The 15153-nt window shown below is 33.1% G+C and overlaps 1 protein-coding gene across 1 annotated transcript in view; it reads left to right on the top strand.

The window, feature by feature from the left end:
• Window positions 1-15153, top strand: part of NCAPG2 (non-SMC condensin II complex subunit G2) — a 111817-nt gene that overhangs the window by 55640 nt on the left and 41024 nt on the right. The window contains exons 18-24 of the mRNA XM_044677788.1: window positions 1797-1950; window positions 2092-2265; window positions 6181-6297; window positions 6397-6537; window positions 7067-7166; window positions 12839-13026; window positions 14698-14838. Of these exons, the coding sequence (XP_044533723.1) occupies window positions 1797-1950; window positions 2092-2265; window positions 6181-6297; window positions 6397-6537; window positions 7067-7166; window positions 12839-13026; window positions 14698-14838 (1015 nt within the window). The remainder of the gene's footprint in view (window positions 1-1796; window positions 1951-2091; window positions 2266-6180; window positions 6298-6396; window positions 6538-7066; window positions 7167-12838; window positions 13027-14697; window positions 14839-15153) is intronic.

Consider the following 15153-nt stretch of genomic DNA (forward strand, 5'->3'; position numbering starts at 1 on the left):
AAATTTAAAAATCAGTCTGCAGTTTGAAATAGATTGACTTCAAAAATCTAATTTTTTTTTACTGAAAAAGGTCTCAGGTAAGAGATCATGCTTTATTTGTAGATGATTTACTGAACATTTAGAAAATTATATTAAAATTTGTTCATAGACTTACCCTACCTGTGTTGTTACTGTAAAGGTTAAATTAGGAGTTTTGACAAAATGAGAGCAGCTTTTAATAACTTCTTATGTTTTAATGAGAATATAGTAGAGTCATGAACTAATATTATACCCTTTAAGTCAGAAAAAATAAAACTTCTAGAAGTTTTTAACAATTAACAATTTAGTTTTATTAAAATAGAGATAGTAAAAGAATATAGTAAAATGAATATAGTAAAGGAGAGAAATATAGGAAAGAGGTAGAGAAAGAAATTACCTAATACCTAATTAACTATCCTATAACTACTTATAACTGCCATTAAAGAAAGTCCATCTGATCACCCTTCAGCTCAGCTTACCAGGCAGAATCAATATATACATATATATTGATATATGTATATCTCCCAACCACCAACTAACAACCAACAAACAACTGGCAACTACCAACTAATCACCAACCCACACCACCAGCAACCAAACCCCCCAACAATCAACTTCCAACCATCTCCCAACACAAGTCAAAAAGTCCATCTTGTGATGACCTTTTATATCCCCTTCTTACCTCACTTATTGTCTCTCTGGTTTCTACTTCCTTTCACAGTGGCTGGCATATCTTTACACATCTCTATGGTAAAAGGACCTTCAGGTCCCCAGTTAAATTAGAAAAAGGGATTAAGAATTCCCTTTTATACTTACCCTACCTGTGTTGTTAGCTTTAAGATGTAACTCTAACTAAAACAGTAAAGGAGGTAGTGAATAATGTGCAAACACTTAGAAATCAAAGATATTATGTTTGGTATGGTTGAGGGACAACATTATATAGGTGCCTTCGAATATGTATGTTGAAGATAGCTGAAAGGATTGGCATCTAAAGGCAAGTATAAAGGCAGGCAGATGTCTCTTGTGGCTCTGGGCTTAGGCTTCATTAGAATAAAGAGTTGATAGATTTGTAGTAATTGGATACCATGAACATAAACTGGAATATGTATTAAAATGCATTAATGACTTTATTGTGAGATATTATTGGTCAATATGTATCTGTACTATAAAGTTGTAGACATTTAATAACATTTATTTAAATGTTTCATAAATTACTAGTTCCAAGGCAGAAGATTAGTAAGGGTGGGCAATTGGGGTAAAGTGGCTTGCCCAGGGTCACACAGCTTGGAAGTGTCTGAGGCTAGATTTAACACTGAAGTCCTTCTGACTTACTCTATCCATTGAGCCACCTAACTGCCTCTAAATATTCCTTTGAAATTGTTATGTTAGTGATAGCATGTTTTAAAAATTTTTTTTAACATAAGATTCTCACCAAGTTTTAAATCAATATTAGAAAAATAGCTTTCTGTAAAGAAAGACAACCACAAAATAGTTTATCTGCCTTATAACTGTATGAAAACCAATGTACTGTAAATTCTTGTAAGTATAAAGTTTTGAGGACTATTCCTTGAAGATGTTGGAAATTTTATTGAGATGTTTATATGATATCCTCTTATTTTCAGTCTATTCAAGAACTTACTTTGTGCTGAAAATTTTTTAAAATTAGCACTACGATATGGACTCTTGTACCTTTTTGAAGGATCTGGTATTTCTCATCTTTTAAAACAGTGAAGTTTTTTATCATCTTAAATAGGTATTTATGTTTTTGGAATTTTTAGCTGTGGTGTCATCTCTACATTGAGGAATCAAGAAGAAGGACCTGTAGAAGATAAATATTACACCCTAATAGATTGTCTTTGCTCCTGGGGACAAGTGGGACATATCTTTGAGCTTATTTGTGATTGGCTGCCAGATGGAGAGTCCAAAAACAAAGTATGTGAATTTTTAAATTCTAAAAATTTATTTAATAGCATCTTTATTCAGTAATTTGTGACATGAAGATGTTATTTGTTGGAAATTATTTGTCTTATTTTCTCTATTGTAAAATTTAGTGTGTACTTTCTTTTTATTCAGAGTACATCAGCAACTAAACGTCGTGTACGAATCCAGGATTCACATCAGGCAAAGCCTGAATTAGCATTAAATTATGTAGAGTACTTGTTGCTTCACAATAAGAATCGAGATTTCCTGTTATCTCTCCCTGAAAAGAGACTAAACAGTCTTTTGAAAGCACTTGAAACTTCAAAGGTAATTTTTAGAAATTTCAAAAATACTAAACTATATAATGCTAGAATATTCAAATTTCATATACTTGTATTATCAGTAGAATCTTAGAGCTTGAAATGCCCATAGAATTTATCCAGTCCAATCATCTCAAATTATAGATGAGAAAATTTAACCCCAGAGGATTGTGACTGGCCCTTGGACATATGCTAATTTATGACAAAACCCAGACAAGAACCTTAGTCTTCTGAGTGTCTTGTTTGAAATGTAATGGGAAGATAAGGTCAAAGTGTGAAAAAATTAGTGATTAATACAAGTGAACCTGAAATTATTGATTAAATTATTGGTAGAGTTCATAGGTATTAGTTTAGAGCCCAAATCAGGATTGGATTGGACTACCTGGGGAATAATTCATGTATTAGGTAAACCTTGAACTAGATACAGCTGATGAATTAATATAGGAAGAAGATGAGGTATATTTCCAGTAGTGTCAATAGCACCAACACAGGTAGAAATAATATGACATAGATCAAAGTAGTAAAGAAACTAACCTCAGTAGAACGGAGTATTCATGGTGGAGAATGCTAAATACTGGAGTTTTCTGTATATTATTTGAAGACTCATTTAAAAGATTTTGAGGTTCCCACTGTTGCTTATTTCATCCGAGCTCTGCTGCAAAAATTGGGAATCAGAATTGGTAATGAAACTTGTACTAAGTACAGACACAATTAGTTGTTCGCATTTGTAAGGGAGAATGATAAAAAGGAGGCTCTGAAGCATAAAGCATACATCAGAAAAGTAACTCTTGCTGTGTTGCAGAAGTTTTAAGGAACTAAGAAAAGTAGTAGCCAGGATAAAAAAGTAGGATATCGTATTGTTTGTCAGAACTGATTAAGAAACTTTTAAAAATGCAATTAATAGAGAAGGAAGAGTTATTGCTAGAGGCTAATTTCCCTGAGCAACTTTAATTTTTTCCTATGTAAGGAGACTAGAAAGCACCAGGCTGCTCTGTATTCAGCAGGTGGACAGCTCTAGTCCTTACTGGGCCAATAAGTATGCACTGAGAATTCTCAGCTGACAAACAGGATATGATCTTTATCTCTTGATGACATATAGCTCAGTGTCTTCTTGATAAAAGCTGGTTATGATAATCTGGCTGTGAAGAAACGAAAGGATCTTAATAAGATTGGGAATTAATCATAGACAGGAGTTGATGTTTAGTCTGTGAAAACCTTCCCAGTCAAGGAACCACTTTAACTGACACACTTCACTATGAAGATCTTTTGAAGCTGATGAATCAGGTCAGTAAACAAATCTTGAATATCAGTTAACTAATTTAATTGATGATAACAGGAACAATTTAGGAATGGTTTAAGGATTAAGGGAAGATGGATATAGGAGAAATGTTTAAGGATAAACTGGACTAAAATAACTACTTGAATAAATCTTCGGGCAATTCCCAGAAGGAAAAACCACAAGTGGAATTCTGCCAAACTAGTTGGCTTGGCAACTTTAAGCCTAGCTCAGGTTGTTAGATATAAGTCAAACTTGGCTGATTATAAAATGATTGTAGATCTTTAGTGATAGTTTTCTTGATGATGTTTGTTAATTAATCTTGTTAATGATGGTAGACAACTGCTGATAGGATATAAAGATGATAGACTTGAATAACTGATCCTAAAGTGAATCAGCTAACACTGGTCTATGATGCAGCTTCTGGGTTTGTCTGGAGAGGTTTTACCCTTTTCTACCCTTCCACCTGCCTTAACTCACAACTGAGTCCATTTGCTTAGCGTGTCTTTTTTACAGGGGTGCTCCAACGGTCTTTTCCCAGTCTCATGCCAGCTCTGGGGATTCCAAAAACTGAACTCCCATCTTAAAACAGTTTGCACAAGATGGCTTCTTGCAAAACTATTTACACCTAAAATGTTTAATGATAAACAGTGGTCCAACTTTTTTACCATGTGTATTGTTTAGGAACAGAGTACTAAGTGTAGAGCTATGTTTACTTTGACGAATGGGCAACTAATTAGTTAAATGAGAGTCAAGAAATGTTTATTGAGTTCTTTGTACAGAAATCTGTGCTACTTATTTTGAAAGGAAAAGTTTAGATAAGTTACATTCCTGACTCTTGGAACTTACTATGAGAGGAATTAACCATACAGTGAGGGGACAGTGCAAGGGAAGGGCAGTTTTTACCACATTTTTTCAGTTGTGTCCGACTCATAATGACCCCATTAAGGTTTTGTTTTTTGTTTGTTTTGGGCAGAGATACTGGAGTGATTTGTCACATCTTTCTCTAGTTCATTTCACAGGAAACTGAGGCAAACCAGGTTAAATGACTTGGTCTCACAGTTAATAAGTATCTAAAGCCTGATTTGAACTTGGGAAGATGAGTCTTCCTGATCCCACACCCAGCACCTCTATCCATTGCACCAACTAGTTGCCCCACATATTACACAGAGACATGTAATAAACATGCATAGGATGGAAGAGCTTACAAAGAACTTCATGAAGTTTACCTAGGAGAAAGAAGTTCCTGAATAGATAAAGGAAGACTTCATGAAGGAGCTGGCATTTGAACCAGGTTTGAAGTTGAGTAGGAAATGAAAGGGAAGCAAAAAGTCTTTCCATAAAGAGGAAATAGTATGAATAAAAACACAGAAAGATCCAGGATTCTTCTAGAAACAAATTCATCCCTATTGGTCATTGTGGAATATATGGAGGGGGAAGGGTATATGCTATAAGGCTGAAGAAGTAAGAGTATTACTATATTGTGAAGGGTCTTCAATGTCTGGCAAAGGAGATGAACCTATATCACCTATGTGGTAGGTGATAAGGAATCATTTTAGTGTTAAAAATGTATTTTCTCCATTATTGTTTCATTCTGAACTTAAAAATTAATAATAAAATATTTCCCTATACAATAGAACAGAACGATAGAAGTGCATATATGTATATATTTGCAATATATACATATATTATCTATTTGAAACTATGATTTTCTATCATGTACAATTTTTTAAATATACCATCAAGAAAATTTGTAATTTGTTTTTGTTCTTGTATCCCCAGAATCTTAACAGTGTTAGATAAAAATTGGGTACTTAAATGTTTGCTGATTGATTAGTACTTTCTAACCATAACTTTTTGTTTTTGTAGTGCTTTTACTTATTAAAACTTTTTTACATCTGTTTTTAAAATTATATACAGTGTTTATTGATTGATTTTTTTTTTAAACCCTTACCTTCTGCCTTAGAATCACTACTATGTATTGGTTCCAAGTCAGAAAAGTGGTAAGGGCTAGGCAATGAGAGTTAAGTGACTTGCCCAGGGTCACACAGCTAGGAAGTGTCTGAGGCCAAAATCGAACCTAGGACCTCCCCTCTCTGGGTCTGGCTCTCAATCCACTGAGCTGGCTAGCTGCCCTCCTGTTGACTGATTTTTAATCCATCATCTAAGTTTTTATTTTCTGATCTGGCTTCTTTTAGATATTCTTATATATAATTGCCCATTCTATGTGCTTGTTAACTATGCTAGTATTAGTAAACTTTCTTTTGCTTCTTTTCTTTTGGCTACTTTTTCATTCTAGCCTTTTTAGATTTTTCTTTTTGCTTTATTTCTTACTTCAAAGTTAATATAGTTATTAAGTACTTAGTATGAGACCATTGAACTTTGTGTCATCCTCTAAGAGACCTTCATCTCTGTGTTTCAGAAATTGAAATCAAATATATTTTATTTTATTCTCTCTAAATCTACTAAGAATTTTAGTTGGACTTAATACACAAGACTTAATAGAACTAAATCCAATATGACTTTTTGATTGCTGCACTGAAACTGTGGTATCTGATATAGCTACCCTCAGATTAATGAAGTTGCATATCTTTGAAAATATGAGCCTGGAATTAATTTTCTCAACCATTTGCCATCATATTACAGAAAGATATTTTATCAGTTATACAGTCATCTGATGCAACATGTCCTAACTTCAATCAAGCAACTGCTGTACGAGCATTTACTATCTATTGTCGATTTTGTATTCATCTCCATCACAAGGTATATAGGTTTAATGTTCTCCTATAATACATAGGGAAGCATGTTAACAAATTAGATTCATTACTGATTTGTTTCTGTCATTGTCTCATTGTTGAGCAGTTTGGTTCAGAAGGAAAAATTTATCTATCTTTTTTGGAAGAAACTGGATTTTGGTTAGAAAATCAGATTCTACCTCTTATTCGTGGACAAGAAGAAGCACAATTGAAGTCTTGCAGTGAAATTTACCAGAAAACTACTCAGGTTTGAATCTCCTTTAAACTGTGAGCCCCTTGAAAGCAGGAACTGTCTATTGCTTTTCTTTATATCCTCAGTGGTTAGCACAGTGCCTGGTCCAGTTGGCACTTAATAAATGCTTATTTTCCAAATTATAACACATTTTTTCTAGTGGTAAATTACTTTGATTTCGGATGTTGTTATTGATCTACTTTTAAATGATAACTTAGGATTCATATTCAGTTAAGAAAAGTTATAACCTATAGTGCAGTATAAATATTCAGAGCTCATTTGGTTGGTTCACATCTTATTTTTTTTGTTTGTTTTTTAACAAAATATTAAGATCTGAAAGTATAGTATTTGTGGAATTGGGATATCAACATGTTATGCTGTATTCTTATAGAACTATTTCTTATATAGTTACATAAATCTTTCAGAAAGAATCTAGTTTATCAAATTTTAGAAACTAGTTGAATTTTGAAATTTAAAAATTTTTTATTTTAGTGTTGATTTTTATCATTAACATGTCTTGTTAATCTATCTCTATCTTTTATAGGCCTATGTTACAGTCTGTAAAGATGCTATAATGGTTGGCTTTGGAGATTCCAAGTTTTACATGCAGCTTTTAAAAATAACTGTTGGAATTATGCAAACAGGTACATTTCATTTTTTGTTGACACAGCTTTCTTATAAATATAGATTCAGTATTTTTTTTAAAAAATGAATGATATGTATACTGTTACTTTATACCTTTGGCAATAAAATTGCTTTGAACAGAGTTTTTCTGGGTGTAGATAAATGGGGGAGATGCTCCTTTTTTTTTTTTTTTATAGAAAGTTTCAGTTGTTTAAAAGCTGATGTTAGGAACAATGCTCTGAGATGGAGAGATTACAGTAATAGTTTTAAGTAAGCCATGGGCTCCTTAAAGTTTGGCTTTATTTGATCCATCTAGTTCATTTGCCTGGACATGAAGAATGTATCTCAAGACTAGAAACCTTTACTGTTCACAGATGAAAATGGTTGGGGAAACTAAGGGAGCCTCTATTAGGAAAAGGGGGAGTGCTCCTCTGAGTTGCTTCTATGTAAAAATACCCATCTTGGGATCCATCCCGGTGTTCCAGAAATTATTTCTTTTTGTAATAAAGTTTAAAATACTCACAGAAAAAAGTTTTGGAGATGATTAATCAAACATTTGAAGAAATGAAATGTTCCATTTAAGCACTTTTCCTTAACTTATAGTAATATTGTATTGCTTATGCAAAGTTGATTCTTCACTATATTTTTTGATATTACACTTTTTTTGAAATCTATAGAATCTTTAGAAAATTAAATATATTTTATTTATTAAGTATGACTATTTCCATGAGATTTAAATAGTATAGGTATTGGAGAAATTCAACATTCTTTAAAAATTATATTCTCTTTGGTTTTTAGTTAATCTATTTTCATGATTATTCTTTTATTCTAAATTAATACCATCTTTTAGTTTATTTTTAAATTATTATTTACTTATTTATTTAGAATATTTTTCCATGGTTACCTGATTCTCGATTTTTTCCACCTCTCTTCCTTCCCCCTTCCCAGAGTTGACAATTAATTCCACTAGGTTATACATGTATCGTTGTTCAGAACCTATTTACATGTTATCCATATTTGCAGTAGAGTAATCTTTTAATGCCAATACCCCAATTATATCCCCATTGAATCACAAGATCAATCATATGTTTTTCTTCTGCATTTCTACTCCTAAAGTTCCTTCTCTGGATGTGGATAACATTCTTTCTCATAAGTTCCTCTGGATTGTCTTGGTTCATTGCATTGCTGCTAGTAGAAAAGTCTATTATATTTGATTGTGCCATAAAGTGTCAGTCTCTGTATGCAGTGTTCTCCTGGTTTTGCTCCTTTTGCTCTGTATCAATTCCTGGAGGTTTTTCCAGTTCACATAGAAATCTTCCAGTTCATCATTCTTTTCAGCACAATAGTATTCCATCACTATCAGATACCACAATTTGTTCAGCCATTCCGCAATCAATGGACACTCCCTCATTATCCAATTTTTTGCCACCACAAAGAGCACAGCTATGAATATTTTTGTACAAGTATTTTTCCTTATTTTCTTATTTTTCTTATTTTCTATTTGGGGTACAAACCCAGCAATGGTATGGCAGGATCAAAGGGCAGGCATGTCTTTTGTGCATAGTTCCAAATTGCCCTCCAGAATGGTTGGATTAATTCACTATTCCACCACTAGTGTATTAACGTCCCAGTTTTACCACATCCCCTCCAGCATTTATCACTTTCCTTTGCTGCCATATTGACCAATCTGCTAGGTGTAATGTGGTACCTCAGAGTTGTTTTAATTTGCATTTCTCTAATCAGGAGGGATTTAGAACCCTTTTTCATGTGATTATTGATACTTTTGATTTCTTCATTTGAGAACTGCCTACTCATATCTCTTCACCATTTGTCAGTTGGGGAATGGCTTGATTTTTTTTTTTTTAAATTTGACTTAGTTGCTTATATATTTGGGAAATTAAACCTTTGTTAGAGAGTTTGTTATAAAAATGTTTTCTCAGTTTGTTGCTTTCCTTCTAATTTTGGTTGCATTGGTTTTCTCTGTACAAAACCTTTTAAATTTGATGTAACCAATATCATTCATTTTATATTTTGTAATGTTCTCTGTCTCTTGCTTGTTCTTAAATTCTTTCCTTTCTCATAAATCTGACAGGTATTCTTTTCTATGTTCATCTAATTTATTCTTGATTTCATGACCCATATTTAAGTCATTTATCCATTTTGAATTTATCTTGGTATACAGTGTGAGGTGTTGATTTAGAACTGGTTTTTCCTATACTGTTTTCCAATTCTCCCAGCAATTTTTGTCAAATAGTAAATTCGTGTTCCAAAAGTCTGTGGTATTTGGGTTTATCGAACACTAACTTGCTGAGGTCACTTACCCCTAGTCTATTCCATTGATTTGTCTCTTAGCCAGTACCATATTTGTTTAGATGACCACTGCCTTATAGTACAGTTTAAGATCTGGTACTTCTAGGCCCCCATATTTCACATTTTTTTCATTATTTCCTTTGATATTCTTGATCTTTTATTGTTCCAGATTAATGTTGTTATTTTTTCTAATTCTATAAAAAAGTTTTTTGGTATTTTGACAGGTATGGCACTGAATAAGTAAATGTTTTATATTGTCTTTAGTGATTTTAAATGGAGTGTCCTTTTCTAACTCCTGCTGCTGAGTTTTGTTAGAAATATATAGAAACATTGATGATTTATGTGGGCTCATTTTTGTACCCTGCAAAATTTGCTAATGTTTTTAATTATTTCCACTAGCCTTTTAGTTGATTTTCTGGGATTCTTTAAGTATACCATCATATCATCCACAAAGAGTGATAGTTTAGTTTCCTCACTGCCTACTTTAAATCCCGTCTTTCTTCTCTAATTGCCACTGCTAGCGTTTCTAGTACATTATTAAATAATAGAGGTGATAATGGGCATCCTTGCTTCACTCCTGATCTTATTGGGAAGGCTTCTAACTTATCCCCATTGCAGATGATACTTATTTATGGTTTTAGATATATATTGTCTATTATTTGAAGAAGGGCCCTTCTATTCCTATACTTCCTAGTATTTTTAGTAGAAATAAGTGTTGTATTTTGTCAGTCTTTTTCTGCATCTATTGAGATAATCATGTGATTTATGCTGGTTCGATTATTGATATGGTCAGTTGTGTGGATGATTTTCCTCATATTAAACCATCCTTGCATTCCTGGTATAAATCCCACCTGGTCATAGTGAATAATCCTTGTGATAACTTGCTGGAGTCTTTTTGCTAGTATTTTTGTATCTATGTTCATTAAGGAGATTGAGCTGTAGTTTTCTTTCTCTGTTTTTGGTCTGCCTGGCTTTGGAATCAATACCATTTTTTGTGCCATAAAAAGAATTTGGTAAGATTCCTTCTTTCCCAATTTTTCAAAAAATTTGTATAGTATTGGGATTAGTTGTTTTTTAAATGTTCGATAGAATTTACTTGTGAATCCATCTGGCCCTGGGGATTTTTTCTTAGAAAGTTCCTTGATGTCTTGTTCAATTTCTTTTTCTGAGTTGGGATTATTTAAGTATTCAATTTCCTCTTTTGTTAATCTAGGCAATTTATATTTTTGTGAATATTCATTCATTTCACCTAGATTGTCATATTTATTGCTATATAATTGGGCAAAATAGTTCTTAATAATTACCTTAATTTGCTCTTCATTAGAGGTAAGATCACCTTTTTTCATCTTTGATACTGTTAATTTGATTCTCTTTTTTTTAAACAATTTTTTACAAATAATTCTTTAGAGTTAAGTGCTTTTTTTGTTGTTTGCTCATTTTTCCTATGTAATTATAGGTAGGGTCTGTTTTCTGGGAAGTTGGGATACCCTCTTAAACTTCAGTCCTTGCTTGGTGTTATTCTCAGTTTATTTTCTGGGGCTGAGGGCTGAGAGCTCTGGGAGCCCCTTCCCCCTGCTAATTCAGTTGACCCTTGAGATTCAGATGGCTTAAGGACTTGCCTCAGGTTTAGGTATAAGCTTTTGATTTCACTCTGACCTTGATCAGGTTAGGGGCTGATCAGATTCTAGCCTCAGGCTTAGTTTCAGGTTTTTGGTCTTGCTGTGTACCTCATCCAATCAGGCTCTTGATTTCCCTGGCTTGGAGCTCCACTCTGAACTTTAGGCAGAAAGATTAGTATTTAGTACTATGAGTCACCCCAGACTGTGTGCTATGCCTTTATCCTAAGCCCAGACTGGGATTCCTGGCTTTGCTCTGGGCCCACATGGATCAGCCCACTTCAGCCCAGACTGCCCGGGCTAGGACTCTGGACTTCTCCACAGGTTTGAAAATCAGGGTATGTGGGTTGGCTTGTACCACTATTTGGCCAGGCAGGATCTTGGGGCCTGGGTGTTGGCTTGGACATTGGTGTGGGATGGTGGAAGTGTGTGGCTTGCTTTTGACTTGCTCTTCCCTGCTTGCTACAGCCTTTTGCTGGCTCTGTTGTCCTCATCCCAGTTCCCCATTCTGCCTACCTTTTGGGTTTTTCTTTTCTTGAAAATTGTTTCACTCTGTCTCCTTGTTGGTTCTTTCACTCCTGTATTCATTTTGTGGTGATATTTTAATCTTTGTCAGAGTGGATTCTCTTGGTGACATGGAGCAGCTCTGGTTCACTCCATTTTGGCTCAGTCCCCAGAATGCCATCTTTTAGTTTAAAAAAAAAATTTTTTTTTTGGAATTTTTTTTTTGATTCTTTTATTATCTTGATACTGATTTTGGTGGAATCTCTTATCTATACTCCTTTACTTGATGATCTCATCAGCTTCCATTGATTTAATTACCATCTCTATGCTAATAATTCTTATATTTACCTATCCTTTCTGAACTTCTCTGCTGATCTCCAGTCTCAGATCTCTAACTGCCTTTCAAACATCTTGAACTGTACTTCATAAAACTTTTTACAGCCATGCCCAAAACTAAACTCATTAGTTTTCTCCCTAAACTCTAAAGGGGGTGGTAGATTGAGTTTCAGGCCTGGAATCAGGAAGACTCAGCTTCCTGAGTTCTAATACAGTTTCAAACATTTACTAGCTGTTTGACACTTAGGGCAAGTCATTTAACACAATTTGTCTCAGATTCCTCATCTGTAAAATAAACTTTAGAAGGAAATGTCAAAACATTCCAGTCTCTTTGCCAAAAAACCACAGTCACACAGAAAATCAGACAAGATTGAAAAACAATTACTGAGCAACAACAAAAACCCTCCCCATCCTTCTTTATTATCTTAGAAGGTGCCACTATCCTCCCAGTCCCTCAGGCTTATAGTCTAGTTTTCATTCTGGCCTTCTCACCATCTCTCATGTCTAATCTATTGCCAGTGTCTGTCCATTTCACCATTGCAACATCTCTTGAATATGTCCCCTTCTCTCCTCTGACACTGCCACCACTCTAGTTTAGGCCCCCATCACCTCATGCGTGAATTATTGCCACAGCTTGGTAGTGTTGTACCTTCCTCAAGTTTACTCCAATCCATTCTCCATTCAGCTACTAAATATTATAGAAACAAAGGGAGCCACTGATGCATTCTGAAAAGGGTTCTAATGGGCAAAACTTTTTAAATTATGTAACTTGGGAATGTATTTGAACCAAGGATCTGAGTAGAACCTTTTTGACAATTTAATTAGCATAATGCTAGTTATATAATTGTATTAAGTGATTTAAAAACTCATATTAATTAAAATGTTAAAATTTGTTTGTCATTGCTTTTCTACTCCTTGTTTTTTAGAGAGAGGGTATTTTTGCATTCCATCACTCCTTTGTATTCTCAAAGAGATGACAGCAACTTCTTTAATTGAGAAACCTAATTCAGATGAAGAAATTGAAACTTTTTTTGATTTGATTCAGAAAACATTCCAGAAAATGTTGGAATGTGTTGCATATAGTTTCAAAAAACAACAAGAAGAAGGCCTACAGGTATTTCTATAGCTTTATTAAAGTAATTCATTTCATATTAAATTTACTTATTGAACTGAAGTTTTGACTCATAAAATCATGACCAGAAATGAGTTGAGGTGGAATTTCACTTTAAAGGTTTCAACTTGTACTAAAAATATAGTTTGATATGCAAGTTAGTTACCTTATGTTACTACAAAGAATATATAGTCTAAAAATGGAGTTAATTTATTTGTCATGTAGATAATGACCCAAACAGTCTTCATTTATTTCCTAGCCCTCTTTAACTTTATTTAATTTTTTAGTATTATTATTTCATTTCTGTAAGCACTTACTCTTTTGACTTAGACTATTATAACTCTCCTTCCTACACACCTGCCAATTCCTTCTTCCACTTCTACCACTTAGCCAAATACTTTTATACTTTGTTCATCGCATTTTACTTTAAATTCATTTTAGAGGTTATATACTCTCATTCTTTTCTTCTCTGGAGGGTTCAGCACACAAACAGGTTATATATTTTTCCATCTGAAAAGTAAAAAATATATATATATTAGGAAAAATTTTAAAATAATCATTTAGGACATATCATTTCTCATACTTATTCCTTGTTTTGCCCTTGGCTAAAAGGTAGTTGAATTTTCATTTATATTTTGTTATCCTTCACTGGTAAAAATGTTATAACAAACACAGATCATTAAAACTAGACTTCTTACTTTTTATAAACAGTTTGAACTAATTTAAGATTATGTGTAGTGCTAGGAAAATTTTCATTTTGTTTGACGATGTGTTAAAAAAATAAGCTGTATGATTTTTCTCTATGGATTTAGACCAGTAAGAAACCTTAGAAGCCATCATTTTCCAACTCCTTCAGAGAGATAATGAAAATTATAGAATTGTCCACAGTCACACAACTAGAAAAAATTGTGTTTTTTTTTCATATTAAAAAAGGAGATGAACTTTAGAAATCATCTTGTCACAACTTCATTTTGCAAATCAGGAATTTAGAAAAAGTGAATTGACTTGCCTGAAGTCATAAAACATTTGAATGGTGTTTTTTCTACTAAGTCAGTGTTTCCCACATCACATTGTACTATGGACCACTCTACCATAGATAGCCATATTTCTGAGACATTAGAGTAGACAGGAGAGGAGGAGAAACAATCTAGGAGTTAAGGCTAAAAGAAACAGGTAGGAGAAAGAGAATATAAAGAGGAGGAATATAAATGCAGGTTTTAAAAAAATTTGTATTTTAAAAAGTAGACTTGGTAGTAAAAAAATTCTAGATGGGTAGAAATTTTCCAAAGGCTGATGAGAAAAATTGTGCTATATCATGGGATTTTGATGATATATGGTAGTAGGAATAATATGGAATGATGTAATAAGATGATTTTACAATTTTACCATAACTCATCTTTCCCTATTAAATATTTCACTAGAGATAATGGAAATTGCAAATTTTAGTTGTGTGAGTTTGTTCATATAAAACTCTACCATCTTATAGTACTGATAAGCATATGAAATTGCTGAAAAACTAAAAGTAGAAGGAGAAATTATGAGAATTGATATTTCACAGACTAATTACTAATTAGACCTTGGATCCTAAGATCAATGTTTAATGTTTATCTATTTTCAGTTAATATTTAGAGATTACTTTAACTCTATTAAAATAATTGTTTTGTTTTGTTTTAGTTACTGTATTCTATTCAAGTACCTCTTCATGAATTTATAAATGCTGTCCAGTCTTGGCATATGAATACATCAGTACATCAAGGAATGCTTTCCACTCTTTTAGCTGCAGTAGTGGTTGAGATAAGTCATAAATTACGAAAGGTAAAGTATACTCTTCCAGAAAATAACACATGGTTATACTCTTAATTTTCACTACATAGGATTACATTTTTCAGTAATAATTTATTTGAAGGTTTTAAAAAAGAATGGTCAGAAAGAATTCTGAATACTTATGCATCTTTTAAAGAAGATTTTTAGTGAAACTTTGAATTGATGTTTCCTACAACTACTAAGTAAGGCTTTAATTTATATTCAATCAAGCATTACAAACAAAAGATGTCATATTTATTTATAACTTGAATCAATATTTTGTGAATGATAAACTTGGCACAGTTCTGTTGTGAAATATGCAAAAAA

The sequence above is a fragment of the Gracilinanus agilis genome, chromosome 5 (genome assembly GCF_016433145.1).
Source record: "Gracilinanus agilis isolate LMUSP501 chromosome 5, AgileGrace, whole genome shotgun sequence".
In the NCBI taxonomy this organism is placed as follows: Eukaryota; Metazoa; Chordata; class Mammalia; order Didelphimorphia; family Didelphidae; genus Gracilinanus; species Gracilinanus agilis.